The sequence below is a fragment of the Psammomys obesus genome, unplaced genomic scaffold (genome assembly GCF_907164565.1).
Source record: "Psammomys obesus unplaced genomic scaffold, mPsaObe1.curated_primary_1811, whole genome shotgun sequence".
Taxonomy (NCBI): domain Eukaryota; kingdom Metazoa; phylum Chordata; class Mammalia; order Rodentia; family Muridae; genus Psammomys; species Psammomys obesus.
The window spans coordinates 8072622-8089603 of NW_026585609.1; the positions used below are offsets into that span (position 1 = coordinate 8072622).

General features: G+C 39.9%; 1 protein-coding gene across 1 annotated transcript; it reads left to right on the plus strand.

The window, feature by feature from the left end:
• Positions 1-15455: 15455 nt before the first annotated feature.
• LOC129679128 (taste receptor type 2 member 7) lies at positions 15456-16394 on the plus strand. Its single transcript, XM_055610055.1, has one exon. The coding sequence runs from the start codon at positions 15456-15458 to the stop codon at positions 16392-16394; it is 939 nt and encodes a 312-aa protein (XP_055466030.1).
• Positions 16395-16982: the final 588 nt, after the last annotated feature.

Genomic DNA, 16982 nt, shown 5'->3' on the forward strand with positions numbered 1-16982 from the left:
ATAGATAGATAGATAGATAGATAGATAGATAGATAGATAGATAGATATAAGAAAATGTCTCCATAAGATCTGGTTATAGACAAGCCTATAGGACATTTTCTTAATTAGTGAAGGCCCAGCCCATCGTGGGTAGAGCCATTCCTGGGTTGGTGGTCATGGGTTCTTCAAGAAAGCATGTCAGTCAAGGCATGAGGGGTAAGCCAATAAGCAGCACCCCACCATGGCCTCTGCATCAGCTCCTGCCTCCAGATTCTTGTCCTCACTGCTTTTGATGATGAACTGTGACTGAAATAAACCCTTTCGTCTCCAAGTTGATTTTGGTCATAGTGTTTTGTTGCAGCAATACAAACTCTAAAACAGACAGACAGACAGGCAATAGACATAAAGATATGTAGAGGGCACAACATCCTTGTGCACACAGATAAACACTAGGAAAATGAGGAGAGTTAAATACGCATGCTTATCTCTTCTAAGGAAGGAGATGTGTATCTGTTTTGCACCTAGAATGCTGTTTATAAAAGAGTCATTGATGGACTCTAAAAAGGAGCTCACACAAAAATGACCCCTTAGAAAATAAGATTTGTTAAGAGTGATATACATTGTCAAATTATTGTATTATTAGGGGTCTTTTCTATCACCCACCCTAGCTCCCAAATAATGACACAGAGACCTATTAGATTTGTTCAACAAGCTTTAAGCTCTTTAACTAGGCAGATATTCCTTTATTCTAACCCAGTTATGCTAGTCTGGTTACCTCCCAGCCATGAGCTCTTTTACTTGCCATCGCAGACTTGCCTTGGCCTTCTGTTGTAACTCTCTGTCCTGATGGCAAACTCTTCATGGCAACTTCCTCTTCCTTCTCTTCCTTCTCTTCCTTCTCTCTCTCTACCTGAGATTCCCAGACTAAGAACAGTGTTCCCTCCACTGCCCAGTTATTGGCTAATTGGCTTCTTTATTAACCAACCAGAGATAACTAGGAAGTAATTTTTACACAACATTGAGACAGGAAATTCTTCATAAAAATGACAATGCCAACATTCAGACTACAACCAGGTCTTGTGGCACAGAAATCAGCATCCCAATACACAGCACACAAGACCATCCCCCAACAACATATGACCATAGGCCATGAGATGGGAAATACATCACGAGGGACAGTACATCATGCCAAAGGCAGCATTACAGGATCATAAGGCGGAAAAGCATCATAAAAACATTAAGAAAGGTGTCTTAAGGTTAAATAGTAAAAGAAATATTTTCTGCAGACAGCATTGCAGAGAAACCTGAAGAAAGGAGAGGGGAGAAAAAGAAGAAGAGAAGGAAGGAAGCAGGAGAAAAAGAGGGAGGGAAGAAGGGAAGAGAATGAAAGAAGAGAGAACAAGAGCAGGTAAGTTAGAGAACTAGAACAAGAGAAAGAGAATAAGAGAGTGGGAGTCTTGCTTCGGTAGCTCTTCCTAAGGTGCTTGGAGGAGTTTGCCACAGCTCTAAGCCAGTTTCGGGTCAGGCGTCAAATGAGATAAAGAGCCACATTTGTTTGTAAGTACCTGTTGCATCTTTAAGAATTTGGGGAGAAAAGAAGCTGGAGGAGGGGGACTGCCAATTCTTTGTCTGGAGGGACAGGCCACACAGAGACACAAATCTTATATTAAAGCAAGAGGCCCATAATCTAATAGTATTCCTCAACTTATTTTTAATCAGGGCATGGAGATGGTTTCAATTCAACTGCCTAATGAGTGTGCTCCGAGGGAAATACCTATTGCCTCAAATGCGGGTCTACAGATACATGCCACTTCACCTGGCCTTCACCTGAGGATGCAAAGTCACATTGCCATGCCTGGCACAACAAGCATTTTAGTCCCTGAGGAGTCTTGTCAATTTATTTTTATATTCTGGAATGGATCCTACAAATCCAGTCCTTGTCAGTTTATTTTTATATTCTGGAATGTAAAAAAAAAAAATCCTTCAGACATCTGATTTGGCGTATTTCTTTTTTACTTAAATTTTGTAAATTTTCACACATTAATACTGCATTTGTATTATTTCTACTGCTCCCTTCTCCAGCTCCTCTATGACCTTCTCTCTAACTTGTGACATCTTCTTTAGTCATTGTCATATATACATATGTGTATGTGTGTATGTGTATGCATGCACAGATACACACATATGTTATATATGTGTGTGTGTGTGTCTATACACACACATATAGAGTGCTGAGTTCATTTAGTGTTGCTTATGTGTATTTGTCTATAGAACTGGCTGCTTGATCATCCCTAGAAAGTGATTTTCATCCTTAGAAAAGATTCTCTCTCTTTCAGCAACCAATAGTTACCTGTAACTCTTCATCTATGGGAAAGGTTTATGAGATTTTCTACATCCACATTAGCTTGTCAACTTGTGTTACCATTGCGTAGGTCTTGTTTCAGTGACTATATTTTAGGATTTTGCTGACTCAGCCCTTTTGATATATCTAAAGCATTCTCTCTTACAGTAGATATCCTGGTTCTTCAGCTCTTATATTGTTTATATCCACTTTCTGCTAAGTTCCCTGAGCCTTGTGTGTCGTAGCTATATTGACTGAGGCAGGCAACCCATAGTGGATTGATCCATGCATTTTGACCATTTGTGGTTTTCTATCATCTGCAAAAAGAAGCCTTTTGGATGACAAATGAGAGTTATACTTCCCTGCCATTGCCTAATGAGCCCATGAACAAAGTGGCCATGACGGCAGAGAGGGTGGTCATGCGAGGACTCAAAATCATGGATTTCCTCTCATCAAGGCTGAGCTGACTGTAGCTGCTATTGAGTACCAAATGTGCCAGCAGCAAAAACCAACCCTGAATCCCAATGTGGCATCACTTTCTAGGGAGATCAGTCAATGGCATGGCTGGACATTAACTACATTGGACCACTTCCTTTATCCTTGCTGGAATGGATATTGCAGGTATGCACATTACGCTTCTGCAAAAGCCACCTTCCATAAGCTCACAGACTGCCTTCCTTGTATACCATCATAGAATTCTATTCAGTATTGTTTTTGACTGGGAAACTTACTTCATAGTAGAAATAAAAAAAAAAAAAAAAGGAAACCTGCTATCATGTTGATATAAATCCCTGGCTTTACCATGTCTCCTTCTATCCTGGAACAGCTGGCTTTGAAAAAAACAGTTACAGCAAACCTAGGTGGCAACAGCCTTGAGGGCTATTGATACTTATATTTTTTTGTCTTATGATGAGACTACTCTTAAGTATGAAACAAAAATCACTCTAGATAACTCTATCAGCCAGGGCTTTCTGGCTCTACCTCACGAACAACTGCACCACTCACTGTTTCTCTTTCTCTATTTCCTTTTAAAATTAAGTCTCTCTTCTTTTTCCCTTTATAAACATGTGAATTAAAATATTTTGTTATTAGTATTAAACTTCATTTACATGTGCTTTCTCAATGTATTTTAATTTCCAGGTGCTAAAATATCATATAGTTTTTTTTTTTACCTCTGTTTGTTTTAGGTAAAGTAAACACTTGTACAGTTACAGTTTACACTAACACTTTAAATCACTCCTTTCTTTTGCCCTCAAAACAAAAACAAATAGGAGAAAAATATAGATAACACCAGCAAATATACATATTATATGCTGGCTCTAAAATAAGCATAAAAGCTGTCAAGTGGAAGTTACAAATGGACAGGAAGTCTACAATCTCAAAAGGCCACAATCAAAACGTATACTCAGCCAGACAAAGTGGTTCATGCATATAGGCCCATAACTCAGGAGGCTGAAGCTGGAAAATTGTCTTGATTTCAAGGCCATCTGAAACTACAGCTAGACCCTGTGACAATGCATACATATATCACACTTCCACTCACTCTTTGGGTGTGAGAAACACATACTAAAACACTATATTCCTTATTGACAACATTGACTGTAAAACTAAGATATGTAGAACAGATTGGCACAACTCTTACACATCTGGTTTGTTTATGAGCAATGGAGAAGGCTATACAAATCATGATTTAAAGCAATTCTATTTAGAGGATCCAGCCTGTGTTTGTTAAAAAAAATATGAAAACTACACGAAGATATGCAAAGAGCTAGTTTAAAACATGTAACTCATTCAATTCTGCTAAAGCCACAATGTATAAAGGTAAATACAAAACAAAATAGCACAAAAGCTGTAGCATTAACAGTATTGAACACAAGATTAAAAAGTAATGAAATCAAATCATGATGGAATACTAAAATGTCATAATTTGCAAACTCAACCTAAGCTGATACCCATTGCCAAGCATAATATGCTAAGAATGCTGAGGCATATATAAACAATTTTTTGACTAATACATAGCATTAGATTGTTGAATCACTTGTAACAGGCTAAAACTATGCCTACACTTAGATTTTTTTCATATAAGTACATGTCATTATAATAATTGATTATTATTATGGCACAATTTTAACTGTTATGAAAGTTTTTCAGAAAATAAAGGTACTCTGGACAGGAAGGTGGTTAGCCTAACTTCAGATCTCCATCTCTCCCTCTTCTCCAAATCCAATCGCCCAATCTCATGACCAGCTCTGTGACAGACCACCTGCTATGGGCTACTTTCCTCTCTGCCCCCACCTCCAGTGGATTGCACAGATCTTCCTCTCCAAACTTCTTTTCCCCTCACTAATTTCAATATCCTAGCCCCCAACTCCAGCAGACACTCCTGGGAACCTGCCAGCTGCCTCCCACAGAAGCAAGTAGGCCAGGTAATCAGGTAGAATAACTTCAGATCTTCACTCTCCCTTCTCTCCTCTATAGCCAACCCCAAGTCTCATCCTCAGCTCTGCAACAGAGTAGCTGTTGTGTCCTCTGCTCACACTGCCCCCGTTGCCAGCAGACTAAGAAGATCCTGGTGGAACGCCCTGCTTTCCTCCCACCTGTGGACCCCCTCAACATCTTCCTTCCTAGCCTCCCTATTCCTGGGAGTTTCCAATTCCTAGAAACATGTTTTACCAGGAACCCTTAGTAACCAGACCTCGCAGGATTCCAGAGGAATTTCCTTTTCCTACCTTGCAACACACAGCCACAATACTCTTTTTTTTACATTCGATCATAGCCCCCTCCCTCATCTTCTCCTGGCCCCACCCTTCTTTCCCCTTCCCCTAGTCCTCAGAAAGGGGGAGTCCTCATCCCCTACCAACTGACCCCAGCCTATCAAGTCTCATCAGGACTGCCTTCATCCTCTTCCTCTGTGGCCTTGGAAGGTCACCCCTCTAAGGGGAGGTGATCAAAGAGAGACAACAGAGTCCATGTCAGCAACAGAGGCTGTTCCCCATACTAGGAGACCCTCTTGGAGACTGAGTTGCCTATCAGCTACATCTGAGCAGGGGGCCTAGGTCCTCTCCATGCACGGTCCTTGGTTGCCGTATCATTCTCTGCAGGCCCCCCTGGGTCCATATTTGTTGGCTCTGTTGGTCTTCTTGTGGAGTTCCTGTCCTCTCTGAGTCTTTCTATTTGCTCCCCCATGCACATACTCTTCCATAAGACTCCCTGTGCTCTGCCCAAAGTTTGGCAGTGAGTGTCAGTGTCAGGTTTGATCCCCTGCTGGGTTAAGTCTTTCAGAGGACAACTTTGGTAAGCTCCAGTCCTGTTCCTTCCCTTGAACAACCTTTGATGTCTACCCTATTTGCTCTTCTGAATGAGAATTAAGCATCCTCTCTAGGGTCCTCATTAGCTTCTTTGGATCTGTGGATTACAGCATGGTTATCCTGTATTATATGGCTAATGTTTACTTATAAGTGAATATATACCACGTGTGTCTTTCTGGGTCTGGGTTAGCTCACTCAGGATGATCTTTTCTAGTTCTGTCCATGTGTCTGCAAATCTCATGATGTCCTTGTTTTTAATAACAGAATAGTATTCCATTGTGTAGATGTGCCACAGTTTCTTTATTTATTCTTCAGTTGAGGGACATCTGTGTTCTTCCAGATTCTGGCTATTATGAATAAAGCCATTAAGAACATACTTGAGCAAATGTCCTTGTTGTATTGTGGAGCATTTTGGGGTAGATGCCTAGGAGTGGTATATCTGGGTCTTGAGATAGAGCTGTTCCCAATTTTCTGAGAAAGCACTAGATTGATTTCCAAACACTCTCTTAAGAACAAGAGAGGGCAACAAAAAATAAGGAACAAAATACCCACCCAAGACAAGACCAGATATCAGCACCTAGAATTAAAATTTTCACAAACCCAGATCCCTAGTTGCCAACGTAAAAACACAATTAATAACAGCCAGGACAGTATGTTTTCACTAGGGCATAGCACTGCCTTAGAAACATTCACAGAGCAATGGAATCAAAGTAGAAATAAATTCATGCATTTATCATCAACTGATTTCCAACAGAGGTGCTAGCACAATGTGGAGAAATTATACACTTCAATAGTTTTGAGAAAATTTTATGTGTGCATACAGTAGAATGAACCTAGATGCTTTATCATACAACAAATAGAAGTTATTTAAATAGATCAAGACAAACACAAGAGTATAGCCCTGAAATTTATGGAAAAAACAGGTGGGAAAGATTGATAGAATTGGTCCGTAGGACAAAATAAATATGACTTAGCAAGCACAGGGAATAGAAGCAAAAACAGACAGGTGGGACAACATGAAAATGAAAAGTTTCTTTGTAGCAAAGGAGACGATCAGCAAAGAGGAGACATGACTGACATATTAAAATAAAATATTTCCATTCATCTGGTAAAGATTAATATCCAAAGCATAAGGATCTCAAGAAATTTGTAGCAATTAGTTGGCATGGTCTTTGTGAATATAAAAATGTGTCCCTTCAGAGTAGAACTGAGTACTTCATGAATGCTGTCAAATAACAGCAAAAGGTGAAAATAATACATAATTTAAAGTATCTATCATACTTTAGCAGAGCCACTGAAATGAGTCCGTCAGAGTGATACCTGAAATGAGGTGTTCTGTCTGCAAACATATTCAATACTAAACAACTTTGTATTATTCTAACAACTCATAGTAAGGATGTTGGCGATTGGACCCTTTGACTAATAATTGGATTGATTTAAATGAGAAGTAAAGAATCTTCTCTGTAGACTGCATCCTGACCACTTACTTTCAGAAAGCAACTGATTGGTGCAATGATACTTAGTGGCATTATATTAATCTTGCACCCAGAAAGTTCTCATCCGTAATGTCATTCACCCATAGTGTCTAGACAGTCCCCAAATGCTTAAATGTGTATTTTGGCACTGTCTTCGTGACTTTTATGTCCTCACAGTAGTCAATTTTCCTCACCCACTTTTTTTTTTTTCTGAAGTGGAAAATTGACAAATAACTCATTGGCCCTTTTGAGATACTTTACAATTTCCTTGCTCGTCATCCTTAAACTACCAACCTGTAGCCTTAAAGCTACAGGAAGATACATCACCAAACTGTTCATCCCTTGAGGGGAAAAAAAAAAGGAGAGGAGGTAGGGTGGAAGTACATCTGGTCATTAACTTTGTTTAAATCATTTATTGTACCACTGTATTGTGTGTGTGTGTGTGTGTGTGCGCGTGCACGCGCACACTTTAATCATATCCCTACAGGAGCATAATAAGCTGGTAAAACCCAATGTGACGGTTTGTATAGACCCCTGCATAGAAGCCTGTGTGTCATGAAAATTGTAACTTCACTTAAGTTTTTATTTATTGTGTTTCTTCTCTTTTGGTGGCCTTTAACTATCTCATACAAAAATAAAAGTTCTAGTGTTTTTGCGGAACTATAGCAAATTCACTATCCCTTGGCTTACTTCCTCCCTTTAGTTTGGGAAAATAATAAATTACAACAGGCATCTGTCAGTGTGCTGTTTGGTTTCTCCTGCTGTGACAACTACCATGACCAAAAGCAGCTCGGGAGGAGTTTCTTTGTCTTACTTGCCTGCCATGGTCCGTCACTGAGGGAAGTCTGCACAGGAACCTATAGTCAGGAACTAAAGAAGAGACCATGGCGGAATGTTGTTCCTGGCTTGCTTCCCTGCTTTGCTCAACTAATCTTCTTATGCAAACGAGGCCCAAATACAGCAGCAGCTAACACCACCCACAATGGACAGCGCTGCCCACAGTAGACTAGGTTTTCCTACATCTCTCAGCCATCGAGAAAACTCCCCTAGAGTCATTTCTAGATCCCAGCCTGACAGCAACAACCCTCAACTGATATTTCCTCTTCTCAGTCGATTCTAGTTTATGTAAAGATGGTTTAAAACTAACCAGAACCATCAAGACATTGACATACAGAAACAGAGTTGGCACGATGTGAAACATTAACTTCATGAATGAGATTGACAGCATTTTGTAGTGTGTAATACAAAACTTTTCCTAGAGGGCAAGTCAGAGCCCAGAGCCAGGGCAACATAGCAAGACTCTTTCAAAAACAAAACCAAATGGGGCTGGAGAGATGGCTCAGTGGTTAATACCACTTTCTACTCTTGCAGAGGACGAGGGTTCAGTTCCCATCATCGCATGGCAGCTTACAAATTATACATAAATAAATATTTTCAAGACATCAAATTTTCTAATATGTCCATTTTATATTTTGTTAATTTTGGATTCATGTCATCATGTGTGATCAGGCCCTATTACTAAATTAATGAATACATATATCTCTTGGGCACTTTTACAGTCCAAACTGGCTCATCTTTCTTAATATTTTTTTTGCTCATTTTTGAGAATGTCATGCATATTTTGATCCTGTTCACTCACAAATCCTCTTTTCAGTTATTCCCTATCCCTCTCTAACTTATTTTTTATTTAATTTAGCAACCCATAGACTCCAATTCATGCTGTCCATACAAACTCTTGGCCTGGGACCATCCAAGGGAGTATGGTTGCCCTAAACACACTCATTTTTATATCCCGTGGTCTCTAAGAAGTTCTGTGCTCATTGGTCTCTCTTTGTCTTCTCAGTACAAATGTGGGGTATGAATTGCCTAATTCACTTCTTCAGGGATTTTAGTTTTGCCTGTGGTAAACTGCATCAGTGTTACACTTACAAAACATTTAGATAAGGATGCTGTCATAGGGGTTGTAAAGTCTTTATTCGAATATTAGAAGGTGTGAACACCCAAGAATTATCCTATTAAAATGTTATATGGTAAAGTACTTCTCAGCAATTCTAAATAAGAATTAGTCTGTACGTAAGAGAGTAAGAGTTTGAGGTTGTTCATAAATAGGAAATCAATATCATACCCCTTTACCCAAGGCTCAGGAAACATCGAAGAAGAGAGTGAAACTATTATAAGAGCCATGAGTGTATAAAAGTAACTTTTATTCTCCTGATGCAATTGTGGTCTCGGAGGCTTAACTGCCATCTTCTGTGGCCTAGTCCTGGAAGTTTCTGGCCTCTGTACAATCTGTACAACATAGGCCTAGAAAGTTTTTAGCCTCTGAGACTTACTGCTGAATAAGCACACAGTTTCTTGTTTTATTCTGAACTCTGATTGGTTGGTTCAGCTCAGCTTTGCTGAGTTGTTCTCAGCTGTTCAAACTCCTCTCCTAGATGACTGACTTAATCTGGCTTCTGCCAGCTTCTAACTAAATTGTTCTGCTTGGCCTCAAAGTAACTTTAGCAATATGTTCTAATCTTCTGTATACATCTCATTCTCTGGTTCGCTCTGTCTTCACTTGTGTCTAGTTAGTTCCCTCATCAACATGTCTCTGTAAAACTTTCCTGGTAAAACTGTCTCCTCTCTTTCTCTCTCTATGTTGCTCTCTTTGGCTTCAGCTGACTCTGCTGACTTGCACTGACCTCATGAACGAATTCCACTGCACTGCCTCTCAACTCACTGACTCAACAGAACTGACTAGAATTCAGAAATGTTTCTGTTTCCTGAGTGCTGGGATTAAAGGCATGAACCACCATGACTGGACCTAAGCTTTCTTTTACCCAAAATTTACTTTATCCTAGGCTGGCCTAATACTCAGTAATCTGCTTGCCTCTGTCTCTGGGAATTAAAGGTGTGTCTATATGCCAGCCAGATCACACAGACCTAAAAAATGTTTGGATATGACAACAGTGAAGCAGTGTTTTCCAGACACAGTAGGCAAGCCACAAATATGAACCCACAGTAATTATGACAGCATGCAAAAAATTCATACAAGCTCAAACCAGACAAAATCTCAGCATGAGAGGGACATGAATGTTGACATAGCCCCACCCCTAGATGAAGAAATATTAAGAATTGATAGCTGAGAGTGGGAAATAGTTTTCTTTAAGGATGTAACCATTGATAGGTCACAGGTTCTGGGAGCTGGACCCACATTCAAGAGTATTTGGATAACACAAATTGGACTCAATGGACTTAAAAAAAAAAGATAGCATGAAGTTGGCAACTGGGTGGATAGAGAGGTCAGGGTGGGTCTGAAGGATTTGTGAGGAGGAAGGAGGAAGATCAAAATGCACTGTATAAAGTAAACAAACATCTTTAAAAGCCTATTTTGGCATGGTAAATTTGATCTTCCCTATGCTGCTAGAAAGAATAAGTCTAGATATTAAGATGAACTTTGACAGTGAAGAAGATGGAACAGATATTGAAATATGGGATTTTACATCTTATTTTCCAAATATAAAACTATCCTTGAAGACATTGTTCATTTTGATAGATGTAATGAGGATAATTGCAATGTGAAAAACAGCACATATATACTGTGAGGAATTTAACTTGGCAATCATCATGCATCTGTGATATCAACACCCCATCATGACAATTGGCACTTCCAATACCTTACAAGGTGTCATGAGAACATTTTACAGGAAAAGGAGATATCTAAGGCAATCAATAATGTTTTCTATCATGACTCATTTACCTTATTATATTTCACATCATAATTGATCAATAAATGTGAATTTACCAGTAAGATGGCACATCAAGAAACATTATAAAATCAGCTATGGAAGCTCATGTCTATAACCTCAGCACTTGGAAAAAATGATATCCCTCAGCAGAAGAATATAAAAAGAAAATGTGGAGCATTTACACAATGGAATATTCCATTTAAAAAAATGAAATTTCTCAAAAGAGAATGAAACCCTAACCAAGGACAATGTGTGGAGAGGATCTAAAACCCTGGCTCAGATGTAGCCCACAGACTCCATCTCCAAGTGGAGTTCCTTAGTAAGGGTCCCGCTCCCCTTTCACTGCTCACTTTCTCTGGCATGAACTCAGTGGCAGATTCTCTGATCACCTCCCCTTGGGGGGTGCAGCCTTGCCAGGCCACAGAGAAAGGCAATGGAGCCAGTCCTGATGAGACCTGATAGGCTAGGGTCAAATAGCAAGGGAAGAGGGTCTCCTCTATTGTTGGACTAGGGGAGAGGCATAGGGAGGAGACAAGGGAGGGGGCTACAGCTGGGATACAAATTGAATAAATTGTAATAAATGATAATAACAATGATTAAGAAAAATGAAAATTTCAGGTAAATGGATGGAACTAGAAAAAAAAATTCATTCTGTGTGAGGTAACCCAGACCCAGAAAGATAAATATTATCAGTCCCTTAATCAGCAGTCATCAAAGAAACTTCCTCTTGCAAATGATGGTAACAAACAGAGACCCACAGCCAGACATTCTACAGAGAGTTCGAGGTCTTGAAACTCTCAGTCTTAAATGTGATGTCTCCTCCCCTCAGTGCTTAGGGAACTCTTGGGAACAGGACTCAGAAATACTGTAAGAGCCGGCTGAGATGGAGGACACCAAGAAAATGATGCTCTCCAAATGAACATGATCAATGCCCATATGAACACCCAGAGATTGAGGCATCATGCACAGGGCCTGCAAAGGTCTGCACCAGGTATTTTGTGTATATGTTATGGCTTCCTGTTTAGTGTTTTTGTACGATTCATATGAGTGTGAATGAGTGGGTCTATTTTTTGTGCTTTGTCCACAGATCTTTTTCTTCTGTTTGATTTGTCCTATTCTGATGTGTTAGCTTTTTATCTTATTTATTTTATTTTATTATCACTGAGAAACCTATTTGTTTCTAATAAGAGACATATAGGGAATGATCTGGATGAGGGGGGTATGGAGGAACTGGAAGGAATAGAGCTTTCCCAGGCAGAGCAGTGGGAAGCAGCCATGACTCCACTTTGTGCGAGTTTTTAAAGGTTATCACTGCAACTATGTTGTATACAGAAAGGCAGCTGTAAACGTTTGCAGCAAGCAAGTGTTCTTTACAGAAGCAGAGCGATAGCAGTTCAGTGGTCAGGCAGTTCTCATAACCGCTTGGCCAGGGACATATTGCACAGGAAGTCATGCCTGGTCCAGATTCAGAGAGTCATTTCCTCTAAGAGCTTACCGTGAATTTCTGGTTGGTCTAGTGACCAGAGATCAGTTTACTCAAGATAATTTTAGCATTTACAGTACTCTTAGGAACTTTTCACAAGTAGGCATAATTATAGTTCAGTAGTCCACTACATTGTAAATGTAGAGATCTTGGTGTGGCTCTCAATTGTGATAGTGCTTTTAAGATTGATCCATGTTGGACAGGTCAATCATTTCTTCTTTTTAAACGCCAAAAAGTTTTTATGGATAAAATTTGTCCATGCGCTGATTAATGATGTCTGGGCAGTTTCCAGGATTGAGAATTATGATCTGCACCGTAACCACCCAAATATCAATAGATCTGTAGACATATGCATTCTTACCTGGTGGATAACTTCCAGGATTGGGATGCCTAAGTCACATGTTTAGCTTTTTAAAGAAATGCCCTCTTCACTGTCCTCACTGTTTCTTAGAATGCATATTGCTGGGATTACCTAAGTATGACACAGATGAAAGCCTCATGGTTCAGCTGCTTGTTGACAATTGACATTGCCAGAGTTTTGTACTTGTTTGCATTCATTGAAATCAATCTGGCAGATATGCCGTGCCATGCTACCTTACCATGGTGCTAATTTCTTTATCCAAGTAATACTAATGCTGACAAGTAACATTTCATGTGCTTATGTGATATTCATATCTCTCTGTGACAAAAAAAAATCTCACCAGTGAATGTTTAAATCTTCCATGTAATTAAAAGAGATATTTTCTATTTATTGTATTTTCATAATTCTTTACATTCTAGATGGGAGCCTTTTGTGAATATGTTTGTAAAAATGTTTTTGTTCAGCCTGTGGCTTATTTTTCCATTTTTATTACAGTGTATTTCAACAAAAAAAAAATTGAGGTTTAAAATGTAATAAAATACAATGTGTTATTTAAGAAATAGAGGAAAAGAAAGAGGAAGGGGTGAGGCATTATAACATTAAACTAGGGTTCTGTATAACACAAATAATGACTTTTAAAAATTGGAGAGCTGACCCCAGCCCAGTGCCACATGGCCCAGGCAAGCAGAATGAGCCAAAGTTGACCCCAGATACCCAGAAGCCCTAAGATGCCATTAAGATAAGCAAGTAAGTGGTGCAAACATGGAAGACAATGAGGAGTAAAGTAGTGTGTGCTCGGTGAAGACAAGGAGAACTGGAGATGAGGGGATAAGCAGGGACAGCTTGATGCCACCTGGGACCATGGCGAGGTCCTGGCCAGTGCTGCCACCGAGGGCTATTCCTGGGTCCATGGTCCTGTAGTATCAGGGTCTCTTAACTACCAAAGTCTATGAGAACGACTGTGCTCCAGGCTATGTTGATTTCTGAGGGCTGTGCAGAGCTGTTCCCACCCCTTGACATCTGCAGCATTCAGGAGAGCTGCCCCTACACCTTGCCTAGGCAGTACAGGTGGTTTGGTGACATGGGTGCAGATGAGCTGGCTCTGCCACTTGTCTGATATGTGCTGGTGTGCATGAGGGAGAGATGCTTTTGCCCCACCCCCATTCCTCACCAGTGGGACAGGTGGGAGAGCTGTCCCAGCCCCTCACAGGCTGTAGCACCCAGGAGAGTACCCTGCACCTCACCTAAGCAACACAGTAGAACTGTCCCTAGTAGCATGGCCACAGGTGAGCCAATCCCAAAGGAGTGAGAGTGGGAGAACTGGTCCTGCCCTTTGCCAGTTGTGGTACTGGGTAAGCTAGTGTGGGAGAGCTTGCCTTGGTGGTGTGGGTGTGGGAGAGCTGGTGGACTAATGAGCTCAGCTCCCACCCAGGCCCAGATCCAGGGATCTGAGTTGGCACACCCCAACATCTACCCCTTCTATGAACTGCTAGACCACAGGAAGGGACTGGTCCTGAAGATCGAAAGCTGAAGAATCTCCATGACATAGGGCAACATGATATCAGAGAGAAGTCCTGGTGAATATCTAGTATCTAAATAGCACAGCAGAAGCCAGAGGCCTCCAACCAGACCAAAGACTCATTGCAATAAACATTTGCAAGATAGAATAGACAGTATTTTCTTTAAGGTTGGCAAATACAAATGAGCTAAACATTTTAAATGTAACTTTTACATATGGCTCTCCTGATTGTTTCATAGCTGTTCTTATTGCATGTAGTTTATTATAAGTAAACTATACCAAAAATGAAAAAAAAAAACAAAAACTGATGTGTGGTTAAAAGCGGGACACACTGTAACACATTACAGCTTCCGCAATGATAGGGGTCTTTTGTTGTTGGTGATGGTGGTTTGGTTTAGTTTCACTTTTTGTGTATGTGGAGGGGAGCTGTTGCAAGGACAGGGGTTGGATACCAAGGGCTGTGAAGATGAGTGGGATCAGGTTGCATGATGTCAAATTCACAGAGAATCAATAAAAATACTTTAATAGAGAGTTAAATTGTACAGTTACTTTTGTTACACTTCCTTAAAACGTCCATTTCTCAATGTGGAGCTAAATTTTAAACTCTTTAATAATAAACAGCATGATTATCCACCAAGATGGCAGTCTTCAATTAATTTCAGTTGCTGCCAGTTTTCTAATTGCTAGAAAGTTCTTGAGAGTTGGGTTACCTAATATAACAGAGGACATCCAACTAAATTTTGCTTCAGTACTTCATAAAAGTTTTGATCTCTTGCTACATTCTAAGTTTTAAAATATTCTATAAAAATGTTCAGTGTTTATCTGAAATTCACATTTAATTGAGTACCCTACATTTTTATTGATTCAATCTAACAGCTGTGTTGGAGTATGAATCCCAATTTTGTACAACTTAGCCTCAGATAAATAGCATGGAACCAAGGAAAGGAATTGGGTCAATTTGCATCTTAGGAAATAGTAGCTCAGCCTAAATCAACTGTGTGTAGAAAAGAATGGTCTCTGGTGAAGATAGACGGACACACAATACCCAGGCTATAGATCATCAAACACACTGTTTGTAAGGCTTATTGAGGTTTAGACAAACTACCTACAGTCTTCATGTATGATTCCAGTCTTCATCACAAGACAGACTACAACTTAAAGAGGTAAAGGCAAGAACAGTAAACTCTAAATAGCCAAGTAGAGAGACCAAATTACACCAAGTCAGCCAGAAACTATTTGGATACTTCTCTACTTAAAAATGACATATAAAGTGGATGCTACCTTAATGCTTGTAGCTGTTGGGGAGGCCTTGGTAGGGATCTTAGGAAATACATTCATTGCACTGGTCAACTTCATGGGCTGGATCAAGAATAAGAAGATTGCTGCTGTTGATTTAATACTCACAAGTCTGGCCATATCCAGAATTTGTCTACAATGTATAATCTTATTAGATTGTTTCATATTGGTGAAGTATCCAGACACCTACAACAAAGGTAAAGAAATGAGGACCATTGACTTCTTCTGGACACTCACCAACCATTTAAGTGTCTGGTTTGCCACCTGCCTCAGCATTTTCTATTTCTTCAAGATAGCCAACTTCTTCCACCCTCTTTTCCTCTGGATAAAGTGGAGAATTGACAAGCTAATTCTCAGGACTCTACTGGCTTGCTTGATCCTCTCCCTGTGTTTTAGCCTTCCAGTCAGCCAGAATTTGAATGATGAGTTCAGACGCTGTGTCAAGACAAAGGAGAAAATAAACTCTACTTTGAGATGCAAAGTAAATAAGACTGGACATGCTTCTGTCAAGGTAAATCTCAACTTGGTCATGCTGTTTCCCTTTGCTGTGTCCCTGGTCTCATTTCTCCTTTTGATCCTCTCGCTCTGGAGACACACCAGGCAGATGCAATTCAATGTAACAGGGTACAAAGATCCCAGCACAACAGCTCATGTGAAAGCCATGAAAGCAATAATTTCCTTCCTTGTCCTGTTTGTTGCCTACTGTCTGGCCTTTCTCATAGCCACCTCCAGCCACTTCATGCCAGAGAGTGAATTAGCTGTAATTTGGGGTGAGTTGATAGCTCTGATCTATCCCTCAAGCCATTCATTTATCCTAATCCTGGGGAACAGTAAACTGAAACAAGCATCTGTGAGGGTGCTTTGTAAAGTAAAGACTATGCTGAAGGGAAGAAATTATTAACAACCTGGACATTTCTGAAGAAAAGCTAACTTTCTAAGAGAAAGGAAGACGGGGTTATTATCGTTCATTCTTACATGAATATTGCTTTCATACGGTGACATCCTTTTAACAAACTTAAAACTGCAACCTGGAAAATTGTATATACAACAGCTTTGCATGTCTCCATCTCTGTTTCTCCCTCTCTACAGAAATGACATTAAAAAACAATATTTCAGAACTAATTATAACAAGTAGCCACAGAGGAGAGGACATTTCCATAATCAGTTCTGAATCACTCCTCCAAATGCAAAGCTGACTGACAAATTCAAAACAGCTGTAACAGCAGGCCCCTGTTGTTTGCATTCTTCTGAAAAGCAGCTGGTTTGTTTTCACTGTCACACATAGAGTTTTCTTTTGTTTTTTGTTTTTGTTTTTGTTTCCCTAGGTTATTGAACTATGTTCATGGTTGGAGAAGAATCAAGCAGCAAGTGACAATTTGTGTTTTGAAGACAGTTCTTTATATATCTGGATATTAGTCCTCTATCACATGTAGGGTTGGTGAAGATCCTTTCCCAGTCTGTAGGCCACCGTCTTGTTTTGTTGACAGTG

What these genes read in the sequence shown, in the direction of transcription:
- LOC129679128 (XM_055610055.1), top strand. Translation starts at nt 15,456, where the DNA reads ATGACATATAAAGTGGATGCTACCTTAATGCTTGTAGCTGTTGGGGAG.